Here is a 15,833-nt window from a genome sequence, read left to right as displayed (position 1 = left end):
TATTATTTCAAGAAAGAAAAGAATGCAACTGAAACGCAAGAAGATCTGTGTTGTGTGTGGAGAAGGCGCTGTGATTGATGAAATGTGTCAAAAGTGGTTTGCAGAGATCCCGGCTGGAGACTTGTTGTTGGAGGATGCTTCAGGGTTGGGTAGGCCAGTTGAGGTTGATAGCAATCAATCAAGACATTGAGAACAATCAGTGTTACACTGTGAGGGAAGACAGCTGACATACTCAAAATATCCAAATCAGTGAAGAGATTTTTTAAAAGAATCCAAACCAGACATTGAAAATAATTTGCAGCAGCTTGGTTAGGTTTTGTTGTTTGAGTTTCACGTGTGTTAAGCGGAAAGAAAAAAAAAAACCCAAACACCACCTTCTTGGCTGTATTTCCACATGCGACTCTCTACTAGCCCTAACGAAAACGAAAACGAAAACGTTCCCTATTCTTTTTTTAAATTATTTTGGCCACACTTGGAGGCATGCAGAACTTCCCTGGCCAGGGATCGAAACTGCGCCCCTTGCAGTGGAAGCGGTCTTACCCACTGGACCACCAGAGAAGTTCCAAAACACTGTTTTTAAAACAAAGTGTGATGAGCAATGAAAAGTGAATACAAAAAGGATCCCAGCACAGGCAAAATGAATCACCACCAGCTACGCCAGACGCTGGTCCTTACACAAAGAAGGTGAAGTTGTGTGGGATGGGGAGTTCTCTATTATGAGCTCCTTCCAGAAAATCGAACGATTAAGTCCAACAAGTACTGTTCCCAGTTAGATCAACTGGCAGCAGCTCTCAATGGGAAGTGTCCCGAATTAACAGAAAAACACAATCTTCCATTGGGATAACGCAAGACTTTGATGACCAGGCGAAAACTGTTCCAGCTTGGCTGGGAAGTTCCAACGCAGCTGTTGCTTTCACTGGACATCGCACCTTCGGATTTCAATTCATTTTGGTCTTTACAAAATTCACTTAGTGAAAAAAATTTCAATCCTCTGGAAGACTGTACAAGGCACCTAGAACAGTTCTTTGCTCAAAAAGATGGAAAGTTTTGGGAAAATGGAATTATGAAGTTGCTTGAAACATGGCAGAAGGTAGTGAAACAAAATGGTGGATACACTGTTCAACCAAGTTCTTGGTGAAAATGAAAAACGTGTCCTTTATTTTTACTCAAAAGCTGAAGGAATTTCTCGGCCAACCCAATAAAAAGCCAACACAAAGAAGAGGAGGCTGAAGTCAGAGAACCCCATGTGCAGATATTTCTAATGAAATAGATGACACTTAATAATATTTTTGTGTTTATTTTACAAAACATGCAGTTTAAAACACTTTTAAAAAAATAGCAAGAAAACAAAACTTGGGACAGGAGAGTGGATGGAAGACAGATGCTTCTCAGCTGTCAGCAGGAGTGAAGCCAGCAGCCAAGCTTTGTCTAGGACCCAAAGGCCCTTTTGGCAATGATGATGTTGGCAACACTGGTTTGCTGGGACACCAGACTCTACATGCTGGCCCCTCTGGGCAATCCTCAAGCAGCCCAGCGTGGGCTCGGTCTTGAGTTACCGCTGTGTCCTATCAGTGTCTGGGACTTCAGTAGGAACTGAGCGTTTTGGTTCCAGGAGCTTCTTTACCTGTGTATTAATTACCCCCAGGATAATTATTAAGAACACGCATTACTTTCCATCTGGGTCAGTTCTAGGCGGTTTCTGGCCCACTGTTTTGCAAAGGATGAAGAAGGAGTCTGGCTCCTAGACTTTCTGCAACAGTTCTGCTGCATTCCAGTTCTGTTAATAGCACCATCTGTAGACCCTGAGCAAGTCCAATCTGGAAGTAGACAGGGCATAGCCAACTTGGGAACTCATCTCCCAGTTCTGGGGCCACAGAACGCTAAAGGGAGAGGGAGCTGTTCGCTGGGAGAGCATGAGGTCAGAGTGCCAGCACTGAAGAGAAGACAGCTGCATCTGTCAGGGACAAAACCAAGAGCATTGACCCCTAAGGTGAGTCGGGAGAAAAAGCACCTGGGACCCCTCTCATGAGGGAAAAATGCAGGAGAAAAGAAGGCACGGACCTCCCCCAAACTTTTTAGAATTGGGAAAGAGAAGGTTAGGAACCATAGAGAGCTTCAATAATAAAACTGATTTCTGATTTCACTGAATATTGGCAGGAGTAAGCGCTTTGTAAACCGTTAAGTGCTTTCTAGTACAAACAGAAGGCTGGGGCGGTACTGCTTTAACATCACCATTGTTCTTATTTGGAAAAGGAAAAAAATGGCAACCCACTCTAGTATTCTCGCCTGAGAATCCCATGGACAGAGGAGCCTGGCGGGCTACAGTCCACAGGGTTGAGAAGAGTCGGACAGGACTGAGCGACCTCACTTTCACTCTCATAGTTACTATGGTGGCTGTAATCTTCACGACCCAGACCAGCTTCCCCGCCCCGCCCCAGGCCTTACTCTTGGGACTGGTCTGGCCCTCAGGCTCGGGCACCTTCCAGTCCATCTTTCGGCCTTTCTCGTAAAGGCCCTTGAGAACTTTGTGGAAGGACTCAGGCTCGGTGCCATTTTTGCTTAGTTCCAGATACTTTCGGTAAAGCTGAAGGGCCGTGCGGGCATCCTCAATGCTGTCATGGGTCTCCCCTTGAATCTTCAGGTCTAGGGGAAGCAGAGGTGGACAGTTTGGGACCCAGGAAAGGAAGGTAAGACCATGTCCGCTACTCACATCCCCGCTCTCCATCAGCAACAAAAGATCCCTGACTGCCCTTAAGGGGAAGGGCCGAACACCAACTCCAGTGCACACGAGGGATACTGAAGCCAGCTAAATGCACCTGGGACGCTCACCAGTGGTTCAGGGTTCCCCCTGCTGAGGACCCATCCCTCCCTCCTGAATCTGCCGTGCACCGGAGCCGCTCGCACGTTTCCACGCCCTTGCTGCACACAGGATGGGCAAGGCAGGGGGACTCACCCAGAAAGTACCAAGCGAGGAACCGCAGGGAAATCATCCGCTTCCGGGGCATGTGGAACAGGTACACAGTGTCCAGGACTTGGTCCTTGGGCACCTGCCAGGGTAAAGAGTGGGGGACTGAACGCAGGGGAGCCGTAAGTTCCCATTTTCCCAAAACACAGTGTCTACCCGGGGGGCCCACACAAAGACAGACTCTTAAAAGAGCCCTGCCCGAACCATGAGGTTGATGACCCGGAAGTCCTTTTGCAGACCGTGACCCACAAACTTGACTCCAATGTCTATGAGAAAACGAAGCTTTAAGTAGGTAGACTTTAGCGTTGTGAGGTGCTTAGAGGAAATCTTGGCATCAAGGTCTCCTGGCTTTATCCCTGAGTACTGAGTCAAGTAATCCACCACCTAGCGATGCAGAAAAGGTCAAGTCACACAAGAAGCGAAATGCACAATCCCCCTGCCGTCCGTCCCCAGGTTCGAGGCCTTCTGTAAAGGCACAGAGTCTGTCACATTTGCACACCGCCCCCATACCTGCTCCTGGGTGGAGATGTAGTCATCTATGAAGGGGATGCCCTCGTTGGGCCCCTGGCCCCTGACGCAAGTGATCCTCGCCACTGACATCTGGCTCGGCTTGATGGTGGATTTGGTGCCGTCGCTGCGGAGCTCTGCTTCCTCCTGTGTCAGAGTCCACAGGGAAACCAGAGAAGTGCCCACGACCCCTGACACCCCGAGTTCTGTCCTAACACCCCGCCCTTCTGGCCTTGGTTACCTCGTTGAGGGTGACAAACTCCGCGTCCAGGCCCACCAAGTCCCCAACCTGTGGCATCTCATTCAGCATCAGGGGAATAAAAGTAGTATGTGTTTTCCGCTGCTTCCGTGCTAATGAGGCTTCAGCCAGCAGAACGCTTGCCTCAATAGGATTCTTAACTGGAGGGGACAATCCAGAAGACAGATGGCTGGGGAGAGGGAAGGGACCAGGGGACGGAAACCAGAGTGGCTGACTACAGACTGGGTCTACACCGTGATCCCAACAATCGAAGCCTGTGACTAAAAAGATCATGTCTGATGAACAGAACAGGCCGACGAACAGGTCAAATCAGAAAATTATCAAGAAATATGCTAAGAAAAAAAAACACAAAGGAGTGAGAGTTTCACTTTGGACTTTACCGCAGAAAATCCAGAATTAAAAAAAAAGAAAAAAGAAAGCCCAGGATAACATAGTTTATTACCACACACACAAAAAAGAAGAGATCCTTACTTGGAGAAAAGCTCACAATTATAACCTTAGTCATTTTCAGATATCCCCCCCTCATGACCTCTTCTAACCTCGCTCTCAGGATCCCCAGCTTCTGAATTTAAGGCCTGATGAGCAGAATCACTCTACTGTCCCTGGAAATATTACCACTGGTTGCCAATCCTAATAAGCTGTTTTCCAGATCTCTTCCTAAAGATGAATCTTATTGCTCACACCCTTGGATCTACACTGTACCACTTACTGTTCAGGTTGTATTTGGAATTAAGGTTCCTTTTGATGTAATAAAGGATAGCAGGCACTTTCCAATTCATGTCAAACTGCACAGCTTCATGCTATAAGAGAAAAAGCACCGAATGGCCGACATATACGCCTTTCTTCCCCTTTATCCCAAGTCAGAGAGAAGACAGGACTCCGGTGCTATATTTAGCTCTGCTGATGCTGTTTACTGCTGAGGACCCATCCCTCCCTCCTGAATCTGCCTGGCACCCTCCTGGGTCCTGAGGATGAGGATGCCAGGGGAAGGGGGGATGCGAGGGGAAATGGAATGCGTTACAACTCACCTTATCGATAGGTTCAATGAGAAAGTCGTTGAAGAGATACCACTGCTGGTGGGTAACTCCCTGTGGAGACACAGAGGATGCCCAAGTGATGGCTGGAGCCATCAGACTCAGGGTAAGGACGGGACTGGGCTGCGCTGTGGCTGCCCCAGGCCACCCTGCCCTGGGCTCCCCGCTCACCTCCTTGCGCTGGTGGTAGGTCTCCCCGACTTTGATGTGAGCCACCAGGCTGCCCCCCGCGCGCGAGTCCAGGACGTGCACCACAGTGGCCATCAGGTCATACACGTGGACGCCGCGCGCCTCCTCTGCCCCGGCGGGGCCCCACTGCGAGGGCGCACGCAGGCTGCTAAGTTTCAGGGCGGGGAGGGAAGCGGGTGGGGAGAGAGGACAGGGGGCCTGGGGCCGGGGACGGGACCAGGGTGGGCGCCTTCCATCCTAGCCCAACTGTGACTCCCAGCCCTGAACTGAGTCGCTCTCGAGAAGCCCGGGCTGGTGACACGAGGCCTTACTCTTTCTCCTGCACCGACTCCCACCGGCCCCCGTCCTGCTTCTGCCCCATCTCTCCCTTCTGTTCTTCGGTCGTGCCGCGAGGCTTACGGGATTTCAGTTCCCTGGCCAGGGAACTGGACCCAGGGCCCCGGTAGTGAGAGTGCCGAGTCCTAACTACTGGACCACCAGGGAATTTCCCAACCTTCTTCCCCTTATTCCCCCTCCTCTTCCCAGTTTTTCAACAACCTGCATCTCATCCCCATCAGTCCAATTGCAAACATCGAGCCCTTTGTTCTTGGTCATCTTCATTTGAATGGAGAAAGGAAGCCAGACATTCTTCAGCTCCTCAATGGAGGGACACAGCAGCATGCCCTCGGGACGGCCTAGTTCCTTCCTATCAGGACAGGGGAATCGGAAATTTGTTGTGAGGAGATCTGATCAGTGACAAGAGGGGCCGCTGGGTAGCTCAATCCTTTGGCCCCTCTACAGACACCACCTACCAATCAGCCAAAGCAAACTCCTTATTCTTGGAGATTTCTCCACTATGCTTCTTGATTGCCATCTTGAAGGCAACCTGCACACAAGGGGAAAACATCCAGTTCCTCGGAGAACATGAGTCATATATGGAGGTTAAAACTCAAAGTGCTCCTAGGGCCCTACTTGCAACCGAAGTCCTGACCTCAGCCTGCATCCTCCAGAAGTCAGCTTCTTTCAAACTGTTCACCTCACAGTTGATGACAAGAATATCTGGCAGGTGGCGGATGTTGCGGGTCTGGATCTGAGAGGATGAAACAACAAGGAATGGTAGGCGGCCCACAGGGAAAGAAACCTGGAGGGGAACAGCTTAAGCCTGGGGCTGCCTCCTGCAGCGGGTGTTCTTCCCGCCCACTAGACATCTCTGGGCGGTGGTGCTGACCGCGTCTGTCCCGGTGAGACCACAGCCCAGCCTCCCTCGTGGCAGGACTCTGGCCCAGGGCAAGCGCCCGCTCACCGTGGGCTGGTACTTCTCACAGTTGTCACACCAGGCCTGCGTATTCTGCTCCAGGCAGATGCTTCGCTTCAGCACCTGAGCAAAGTCACAGTTCTTCCCGGTCTTATCTGAGGGGAAACTGGATGCTTCACTCCAGGTCCTCCCTGTCCCCACCGTGAGCCCCCCAGCACCCTGCCCCGTGCTGTCTGAGGACGCCGGGCGGAGCACCCCACCCCAGCTGCAGGGTATACCGCCGTCGCTACCCTCAGGGTAAGAGAGCGTGAAGAGCAGGGTGGACGAGGCGCGCACGGTCTCACTGCCGCAGCGGCAGAGGCTGCAGTTTTCCATCTCACAGCTGAACAGCTGCCCAATGACAGAGTCCCCCGATGAGCAAAAGCTGCTAAGAGTGGACAGGGCGAGACATGCACACTGAGGGAGTCGGGACCCCTTAAGTCACAGGGGGGCCTGTCGTGGTGGCTTTAACTGTTCCATACCTGCCTCCAGCGCCTCGGTAAGCCTGCGGTACTTCCAGCTCCTGCAAATCTTGATGAAGTTGCGTGAGGATGAAGCGGTTCCACCTCTGAATGAGCCTGGCCAGGTTGCCCTTGCCCGAAGCCTCATCTGAGTCAGCCAAAATCAAACCGAGGGCTGAGGCCTCAGGAATGGTGCGGAATGCTCGAAGAAAATTACTGCCCTGGAATCCAGGAAGTGTGTCGGTGGAAAAGGGTTATTTCCTCTTCTGTGATTACTGGCGAGAGTGAGGACCCTGCCTGCTATCGCCCTCCTCTCCCCTTTATTGCCCCAGGCCTCCAGGCACTGACCTGACAGGGGTCGCCTCGGGAGAGGTCCAACATGTGGAAGAGGAAGCCCAGTTCGCAGGCCAGGCAGAACTCCTTCTGGCAAAGGTGGTTCTGGATTAGACAGCGCACAGGCTCCAGGAAATAGAGCACCTGGAGGGAAGAGCAGGAGATCTGATGCAGACAACTGTACATGGAGAAAGAGCGATGGGGAGGCGGAGAGACGGAGGAGAACATAAAGCACAAGTCCACCGAAGAAGCGGCGCTCGGGGGGAGACGTGGAGGCTGTGGGGCCAGAGAACGGGAGAGGAGACTCAAGTGGACTTGGCCACGTGGTGAGGCAGACCTGGAGAAAGAGGGTCTGGGGGCCCAGGGAGGAGGAGCAGAGCAGCAGCCATCTTCCAGTCGCGGGCACACCCAGCCTCACCTGGATCATGCAGTTACAGTAGGCATTGGGGATGTGGGGCTCCAGTCCAGCAAACAGGGTCTTATTGTAATGCTTGAAGTCGAAGTCCTCCAGCCCGAGCTTGGAGTATTTGATGGTCACCTGAGGGAGGAACAGTCTGAGCAAGATGCTGTCCCCAGAGCCTCCTAAATCTCTGCAGTGACCATAACCTTCCCCCAGGCCCTCCCCAAGTCCAGAATGATAGGCAGAGGCTTCTTGAAGGAGCCCTCCAATCCTTCCTGCGATGACGCCCTTTCCCAGACACCTGTCCCCACATCCCAGAGGGCCCCCTCCTCGGCATCCCCGGCACCTTGCGGTACTTCTTAGAGACCATGTGGAGATGTGGCTCCTCTTCCCGCCCTACTGGTGACTCAGTGACCTGGCTGAAGCTGTCAAATTCACTGTCAGACTCCTTGAGTCGGTAAGGAATCTAGGGTTTTTAAAAAGAGAGAGCCCTTGTTGGATGGATAATGATCTTTGGTCCCGCCTACCTTTTATTCCAACACTGAAGCAATCACCAAGTCCCGAACCCAATAATTTCATGGTTTTCAGTCTCCACTGCTGCCTTTTCATTCCCACTGACATCACCCCACCTCATCACAGCTGGGCAATGCCGAGGCTGACACAGTGGGTCCCGCACTGCCACCCACTCCATCCAGCGCACCGCCCCCGAGCTAAGCCCCCAGTACGGCCTTTTTGGTGCGTCACTTCCACTGTACCCTGGTACGCACAAAGCTTCCCAACTGGACCCCTTCCAAACTTCATTTCACATTGATTCCCAATACTAACAGCCGGTCCAACATGGTCCCTGTCAGTTAGGCCTCCTGAGACCTCTACTAACACTGTTCTCTCATCTTGAAAGGCTCCCGTTACGATCTACTTACCCATCTTTCATCCCTCCAGCTCAACACCCACCGCGTGGAGTATGCCCTTCCTGACCAGTCTGGTCCAGAGCACCCTTTTCTCTCTAAACAGCTCCTAACATTCCTTTAGCATTTAACGATAGAACATAAATAATTTCTGCCATGGATAGGTCTTATCTCCAACAACCAAACACTAAACTTCTAAAGAGCAAGGACCCTATCTCCTATGAATTCAAACCCTAACACCTAGTATAATACCTTCAATTCAGTAGGCTTCAAAAACCTTTGTTGACTGACTAAAAACAAAAACTAGGGAGAATTACTAAAGACAAAGGAGAAACACCAATGGGCTGGGGCTGGGGGCACCCTCTCCCCTCTGAACAAACCTGATTTCGCAGCCTGGTGCGGGGATTCGGTGCATAGCCAATGAAGCCCACCTTCTTCATGGTGCGCAGAATCTCTGCATCCACAGGGGGTGCTCGCCTGTAATGTAGTATAGTTCTAGGGCTTGAAGGCTGCGATGTCTGCCCATCCAATCCCCAATCCCCAAGGGTCCAGAAAAGAAAAGAAAATACTAGGAGTAGACAAAAATCAGGAAAGACGCAGAATACTAGCAGGGCTTGCCGAGAACCCTGGTCTCTTGGCCCTCCCCGCCCCCCCCTTGGCCCGGATGTGAGGTTCCACCTGGGAGCCGGAGCGGAGTTGGCAGCAGGCCAGTCCGAGAGGAGCGTGTCGGTGGTGAGCGGGACGGGGATGAGGGAGAGAGGCAGCAGGTCCTGGCTCCAGTCCAGAGGCGGCAGTGAGTCCACGACGCAGGGCAGAGCAAACTCGGTCTCACGGGAGTAGGGGTTGAAGGAAGGCTCAGGGGAGTCAGTCCAGAGGTGCACACAGCCCTCGGAATCCCCGAAAGCGAGGGCCTGCTTGCTGGCTGACACATCAAACGTCATGAGCAGAGGTCCCACAGGATTCACATGGAAGATGTCTGCGGGGTTGGCCAGGCCTGTGGGCTCACAAAACTGGCACTGTCCTAGGAGGGAGGAGAAGGCCACTGAGCCCTGGACGGTGCCAGGCAGCCATCCTGTGACGCCCTTCCTACCCTCGTCCCCTGGTGTCAAGGAAAGACGGGCCCCAAATCCATGCCTAGAGGTAAGAGGAAATACCATCTGCTGCCTCCCATAAATCACAAGGAGGTTTGCTACCCGCCGGAGGCCACTTCTCTAGCTGTCTGCTTGCGCTACTTGTATTCTGTGCATATGTGTTCTTCACATCCAGGGAGAAAATAAAAGCTCTAATCTCTTACCAAACCTAAGTGAGATCCTGAGACCCCTTAGAATGGTTACTTTTTCCCCAGCAAAGAAATTTCAGGGAGTACACTCCTTCTCGCTCCTAGACCCCCTCTTTCACTCATCAGCTCTTATCCCATCCTGTATCCCCTTCATACCTGACTGGGAGATGATAGCGAGACGGGAAGTATATGTAGGGATGAAGCGCAAGAAGGCAGGATCCACGTGAACTTGAAGTGGTGTGATGGCACGCATCATGCGCAGATCATAAACTTTGAGGAAACGGTCACAGGCCAGACCGGTAAGGCGGCTGGAGAAGCCACAGGTGGCCAGCAGGTTGCCATGCACATCGAAATCCGACAGGCTCCCTGAGAAGGCATCGAACTCATGTTCCACCTTAAAAGTACGGAGATCTCGCAGAGAAACCTGAAGAAGAGACATCTTCGTTATCTGCCAACACTGTTATCAGGAATAGGACCCACCGCCTACCTAACCCTGTGAGGTCCCTGCCAAAACAACTAAGGCTCTACAATGTGTGTGTGCTAAGTTGCCACAGTCATGCCTGAGTCTTTGTGACTCTGTGGACTGCAGCCTGCTAGGCTCCTCTATCCATGGGATTCTCCAGGCAAGAATACTGGAGTGGGCTGCCATGCCCTCCTCCAGGGGATCTTCCTGACCCAGGGATCGAACCCACGTCTCTTATGTCTCCGGCACTGGCAGGCAGATTCTATACCACTAGAACCACAATACACACAATTAAAGCACAAAAAAGCAAAAAGAGAAGCCAAGAGCTGGAAGGGACCCCAAAGAGAACTCCTTTACCCCTTTGCCTCTAAGATACTCCATTTACCCCAGAAAATATCAGGCTCAAAGATAATCTCATAGTATAACATGGCTGAGCAGGAACTCAATTCACTCCTCCCAGCTCTCCAACTACAGCCCCAGAATTGAGTAAAAGACAGAGCCCAATCACCTATCTGGTGAAACAGAGCCCCAAGGTGGGAGGAACAATGGAACTTGGTCATTTACCTTGCCAGATGTGTGGCCACAGAAGAAGAAGCGATTCGTCTGTCTCATGATAGTGACTCCAGGTGTCTCAACTGCGTACTGTGAGGGAAGCGGGAGAAACCCGTGAGAATGATTCTTCCCACAGACCAAAGGAACAGAAAGGTCACACGCGCATCACAGGCATTTCCAGCTCACGCTGCCCCCGGCGACCTCAGGCCCCGCCTGCGGCCCGCCTGCACCTTCTGGGTCTCCTGGACGGTGTTGAGGTCAATCTCCAGCACGTGGTTCTGCAGCCCCCCAACGAGCAGCGTGCTGCTCTCGGTGAGCAGCAGGCTGTGCATGTCTTCACTCTCATCCAGCCTGCGGGGGAGGCAAAGCTCAGGGCCAGGGTGTCCCACGCTTCCGGTCCTTCACCCTTCCCACTCTGTGAGGGATCCCCTTCCCCAGTCCAGAGGTAAGAAGCCACCTACAGGTAATCAAATATAATGAGGCCCCCTCGGGCCATATACTTGAGGTTGTTCTTAGTAAGAAAAAGGATGCCATTCTCCAGGCTCTGGATCTGGCGGATGTCATCACTGCCATTGACCTGAAATGATGAGTACCGCTCCAAAGTTGGGCCGAAAAATGATGTGGCGTGGCCCTGTGGTGGACAAAAAGATGAGAGACAACCTGAGTGGAGGGGCAAGGCCATCCCAGATACAAATCAAGAGAACCAGACATCGCTCAGTTTTTCCTTTCTGGCTAGTAGTGACTGAGGCCTAAGGCTGGGCACCAATCCTATGTGCTATGATATGATATAGCATCTTATGACAAAAACACTGAGAACACTATCTTACATTCATAAAATGCTTTACAAAGTACTTTGATAAACTCCACCTCATTTTATCCTCACAATGACCCTGCTGAATAGGTAATGGCTCAGTTGGTTAGAACAGTGCTCAGAAGGTTAGGGACATAGGTCCAATCCTCCACTGGCTAGGTGGCAGTCTTGTGTCCTACAGTCAAGTCCTCATCTCTACAAGCCATCTGGGAAATGTGTACTGTGGGTCACAGGCTGGAACAGAGAGACTGAAACTCACGCCACCCTTGGCTCCTATGACATCATCCACTCCTGGTTTCTCTCCTGACTCTTAGCTCATATCTTCTCCTTATGTGCAACCCTTATAACCACTCTTGAAACATGGCTATTCCAAGCCCACCATCTTCTCACTCTACTTTTCTTCCTAGATAAGTTTACCCACTCTTAAGGCTTAAACATTCAGCTTAAACAAGATGAATCCTAATTTTTTCCCCTAGCCCAGACTGTTGCCTCAAGCCTCAGACTTGTACATCCAAATACCCACCACATGCCTCTCTTTAGCTATTCCATAAGAACGCAAACTCATTACATCCTAAATCAAACTCACCATTTCCCCTCATTTCAATTCTTCTTAACTGTATTCCCTATGGTACCATGATCTACCCAGTGGAATAAGTCACTGGTAGTCAATTTAAATTTCATTTAACTTCCTAAATACTTCCCAAATCTGTTCTGAGGTATAAATCTACAGTGCTTCATTCAGGCCTTCATCACATTTTAGGTGAACTACTAGAAAATCCTGTGCACTGACCTCACGGAGTCCTGTCCCATCCCCCTTAAATCAAACTCTATACTACTACCTCAGCACTCCACCTGAGATGCAAACTGGACCTCGTCATTCTGGATAAAAACCTTTAGTGGACTAAAGAATCAAGTCCAAGCTCTTTTAAAAGAGCTTATAAGGCTTTCTAGAATGTCCTCCCACAGATAACTGCATGGTTCCTTCCCTTCCTTCTGGGGAGATTAGAATGGACATCCTGGCCTGCATCCAGGTCTCCACTCAAGCGTGACTTTATCGGAAAGCCCTTCCCTTGACTATATATCTAAAACAGCAACACCTCACACCCTTCAATACCTCAACCCCCTAACTCCACGGTACTTTTCTTGGGGATTCTATTTTTCTTAAGGATATGTCATAAATATGTTTCTGTTGTCTTTTAAAATGCTTATTCAAAATCTAGACTCCAGAACAAGGTCTAGCACCTAAAAGGTGCTCAAAAACACTGGCTGAAGAAAAGTCTAACTCTTCAGCTTCGTCTTCTATTCCAGTAAACCCTACTTGCTTGTAGTTCCTGCACTGTGCAATCACCAAGCTGTGTACTATCTTGGGAATCACTGTTTATTCCATTGCTTTTGCCAAAATGGAATTTCCCCCTCTTCACCTGGCTCCTGCGCATCTCTCAAGACGAGCTCAGGTGTCACTTCCTTCTGGAGATCCTCTGATTCTCTTCTATGCTCACCAACATCCAGTTGACATTTATTATCCAGCTGGCATTTATTAAGTTCATATCCCAAATTCATAATTATTAAGTTAAACACTTTAGTTTATTTTAAAATGCCATAAAATTATGTTCATATACTTGGGTTTTTTCCCTTTGTCCTGTGACCTCCTTGAGGGCAAAGAGTATGTTTTATTAAGCTTTATTCCCTGAGCCTAGTCTAGTAGTAGACACTGCCTACTGAAATGAATGTATTACCAAAAAACTCACTCTTTCCAACAGAAAAACATTTCACACCCTATGGAAGGTAAATTAATAAACCATGGACACCATGTTATTTCTTACAAAATCTTTGGGCTCCCAAGCATATTGGCAATATGGATACATTTTAAAAAATTAACAATGATAACTGCTCCCAGAGAAATTAAAGTCAGCCAAAGACAAAATGATTCCATGTAATATATGCAGAAACAGGAATCAAACATTCTGTAATTAGGGAATTCCCTGCCTGTCCAGTGGTTAGGACTCCATGCTTTCACTGCCCCAGGCCTGGGTTTGATCTCTGGTCAGGGGTACTAAGATCCCACAGAGCGGCTGGCATGGTCAAAAAGAAAACATCCTATAATTATAAAAATGGAAAACAGGAAGAGCATTAGAGACTGTATTCAGATGGCTATAGACTAACTGAATGGCTACAGTTATCAAGATCAATCAGGGCATGGAATGGGCAAATGGTGGAAGAAGTGGGATACCTTCTGAATAAAAGCACCTATGTAATCCATCTCTGCATTCTATGACTCCCTCCTTCTCCCTCCCCTCCCCTCTTCTTGGCTTGATTTAGAGACCCAGCTAACTACATCACCTCAACTCAGTTCTGGCTCCCTGCAAAGCAGCGTGTTCTTGGGCTAAAACCAGGTAAGAGGCCCCCGATCTGTCCTTTCAGCCCTTACGAAGGGGTACAGTTCTTACCCCATGGCTTCCCACCCACAGCAACTCCTCGTGCAAGTCAAAGTGGGAGCCGGAGACAGGCGCACCCACGTCAGCCACCACACTGTGCAGCTCAGAGTAGACGCCTTCCATTATGTGCACTGACTCCTGGGCTGGGAGCGCCTCAAGGGCCACTCCCTCCGGGTCCAGCTCCACGTTCTGTAGCAGACTCGGGTTCAGGTGGGCATCCAGGACAGGGTCCAGGGCAGAATGCATGGCCGGCGCATACTCTGCCAGTCCAGGGTCCAGACCCTCGAAGTTCATGGTGATGGTGATGACGACGACAGCAGCGGACTGACCCGCGTCACACACCCTCCCTTGCCACAGCCCCTTTGGATGCCTGACCCAGCCTTCAGCAGGACACCAGTGGGTCTAGAACGGACATCCTGACCTGCAAAGGGAAAGAGCGAGCTGAGTCACGGGTAGGCCCAGGAGCTCGTACTGAGTGTGTTCTAGGTTTTTTACTGGCAGGACGGACGGAGGTGAGGCGGGCAGAAGATTTAAGAATACAAGGCAGGGGGTGAAACAGGCAGGAAGGGAATGGGCAGCGGGGCGGAGGTGGGGAAAGGTGCGGTCCCTTGCTCTTCTCTGCTAAGGTACTCTGAACTCCCAGCGTCCCACCAGCTAACTGAGTCCCTGGCTTGCTTTCCACCCTCCTTCAGGCCTGGTTCACCCCTGAACCACCAACGGCAGGAGCAGCAACTGCGGAGGCAGGGGTTAGGCAGAGCGGGGCACAGTGCTTGTTTCCTAGAATTAGGGGCGGGCTGGACGGTTGAAAGGGCAGAACAAGACAAGTCAGTTTCCCAGAATCCTCTGCAACGCTACCCAGGATGCGCTAGGGCAAAGTAAGAATGGCCAGTTACCCACAGTTGGGGCGGGGGGTAAGGGGGCCGTGAAGGAAACAACTATTACCCAGAATTCTCTGGGGGAGCCAGAAAAATCAATTACCCACAATTCTCCCCCGGCGGCGGGGAGGGGAGGGATTAGGGCAGGGGTCAGATGTGTTCCTGGGATGCTTACGGGGATTAGGTCATCACCAAGATTTCTCCATGGCGGATATTTTGGAGCGCGTGGAATTAAAACGAGTAGGGGGAGAGCAAGCGCCGTCAGCTCCGCGGGAAATTCCAGTTTCCCCACTTCTCCCCCGCGCCTCAGGTTCAACCAAACTCGAGGACGGAAAGGGCGGCGCACTCCCAGTCGCAGCGTCCAATGAGGAAGGGCGAGAGGCTGACCTCAGCCAATCGGGAGCAGCCAGGTACAGCCGGACCCGCGAGAAGACGGTGACGCGCGCGCGGAGGGAAACAAGACCTACGGGGCGCGGATAGGGACAAACGGGTCGGAACCTTGTCCCTGTTCGGTGGGGGTAGAGTAACCTTTGTCTTAGTTAAGCCTTCTTTGAAAGAAATTAGGCTTGGACCCCGAACTTCCAAGCCCCATGCTTGGAGCCCGAACTTTCAAGCTCCGCTTAGCTCCAGACTAAAGTAAGGGGAGCCCAAAGCAAAGCAGCGGGAATCGATTGCTGGATATTCCCAGGACGACCCAGGCCACCCCCTCTCCCCGTGATACTCTTGTGAGCACTTCGCCACCTCCGACCCTGTTACTCCTGAAACCTGCCGGCATTTCCTATCATTTTCAGGCATGGGAGAGAAAAAAGGAAGCGGGAGGCAAGTCTCCTAACACGGCCCAAGTAGCTGCATCTTCTACGATTCTAAAGGCAACCGTCTGAAACTTCCATCTGTGATTATTCCCTCCCCAGACTCGCCGGTAATATTTCCAGGGAGCAGGAACTCTCAGCTATAAAATCCCCTAGCTCGTGGAGCTGAACATCATTCCTCAGGGGGCAAGACACAGCAGACTGAGACGTTTCCCTCCCCCAGAATTAACAGATTTAGTGTCAACACCTACTCAAGGATTCTTGGGGTATAACTCTGAGCTTG

The 15,833-nt window shown here is 51.1% G+C and overlaps 1 protein-coding gene across 3 annotated transcripts; it reads right to left on the bottom strand.

The window, feature by feature from the left end:
* Positions 1 to 1,284: 1,284 nt before the first annotated feature.
* On the bottom strand, positions 1,285 to 15,061 carry PAN2 (poly(A) specific ribonuclease subunit PAN2). 3 transcript variants are annotated; one of them, XM_065934893.1, is made up of 26 exons: positions 14,917 to 15,061; positions 13,879 to 14,287; positions 11,082 to 11,251; positions 10,851 to 10,971; positions 10,633 to 10,710; positions 9,762 to 10,029; positions 9,005 to 9,347; positions 8,707 to 8,803; positions 7,768 to 7,887; positions 7,440 to 7,559; positions 7,037 to 7,165; positions 6,710 to 6,909; positions 6,479 to 6,615; positions 6,237 to 6,343; positions 5,925 to 6,023; positions 5,746 to 5,819; positions 5,492 to 5,639; positions 4,937 to 5,080; positions 4,760 to 4,819; positions 4,441 to 4,531; positions 3,714 to 3,871; positions 3,476 to 3,619; positions 3,170 to 3,349; positions 2,954 to 3,047; positions 2,446 to 2,643; positions 1,285 to 1,954 (listed from the first exon to the last, which is right to left on the bottom strand). In XM_065934893.1, exons 2-26 carry the CDS (start codon positions 14,158 to 14,160, stop codon positions 1,920 to 1,922), a joined length of 3,597 nt encoding a protein of 1,198 aa, XP_065790965.1. In that variant the 5' UTR covers positions 14,161 to 14,287; positions 14,917 to 15,061; the 3' UTR covers positions 1,285 to 1,919. The 3 variants fall into 3 exon arrangements, with proteins under 3 accessions (XP_065790965.1, XP_065790966.1, XP_065790967.1); XM_065934894.1 differs by having other exon boundaries at positions 6,479 to 6,612; XM_065934895.1 differs by lacking the exons at positions 1,285 to 1,954; positions 2,446 to 2,643 and adding an exon at positions 2,687 to 2,869 and having other exon boundaries at positions 2,905 to 3,047.
* Between the last annotated feature and the right edge of the window lie 772 nt (positions 15,062 to 15,833).

This window comes from Muntiacus reevesi, chromosome 4, assembly GCF_963930625.1.
Source record: "Muntiacus reevesi chromosome 4, mMunRee1.1, whole genome shotgun sequence".
Lineage (NCBI taxonomy): Eukaryota > Metazoa > Chordata > Mammalia > Artiodactyla > Cervidae > Muntiacus > Muntiacus reevesi.
The sequence above is the reverse complement of the archived record's forward strand: the minus strand, read 5'-3'. Positions and strand labels throughout refer to the sequence as shown.

Coding starts and splice junctions, on each gene's coding strand:
- PAN2 (XM_065934893.1), bottom strand. CDS start 14,160: ATGAACTTCGAGGGTCTGGACCCTGGACTGGCAGAGTATGCGCCGGCC. Junction 6,910..7,036: donor CCCGAGGCGACCCCTGTCAG/GTCAGTGCCTGG, acceptor CCTGGATTCCAG/GGCAGTAATTTTCTTCGAGC. Junction 6,344..6,478: donor CACGCTCTCTTACCCTGAGG/GTAGCGACGGCG, acceptor GTTTCCCCTCAG/ATAAGACCGGGAAGAACTGT.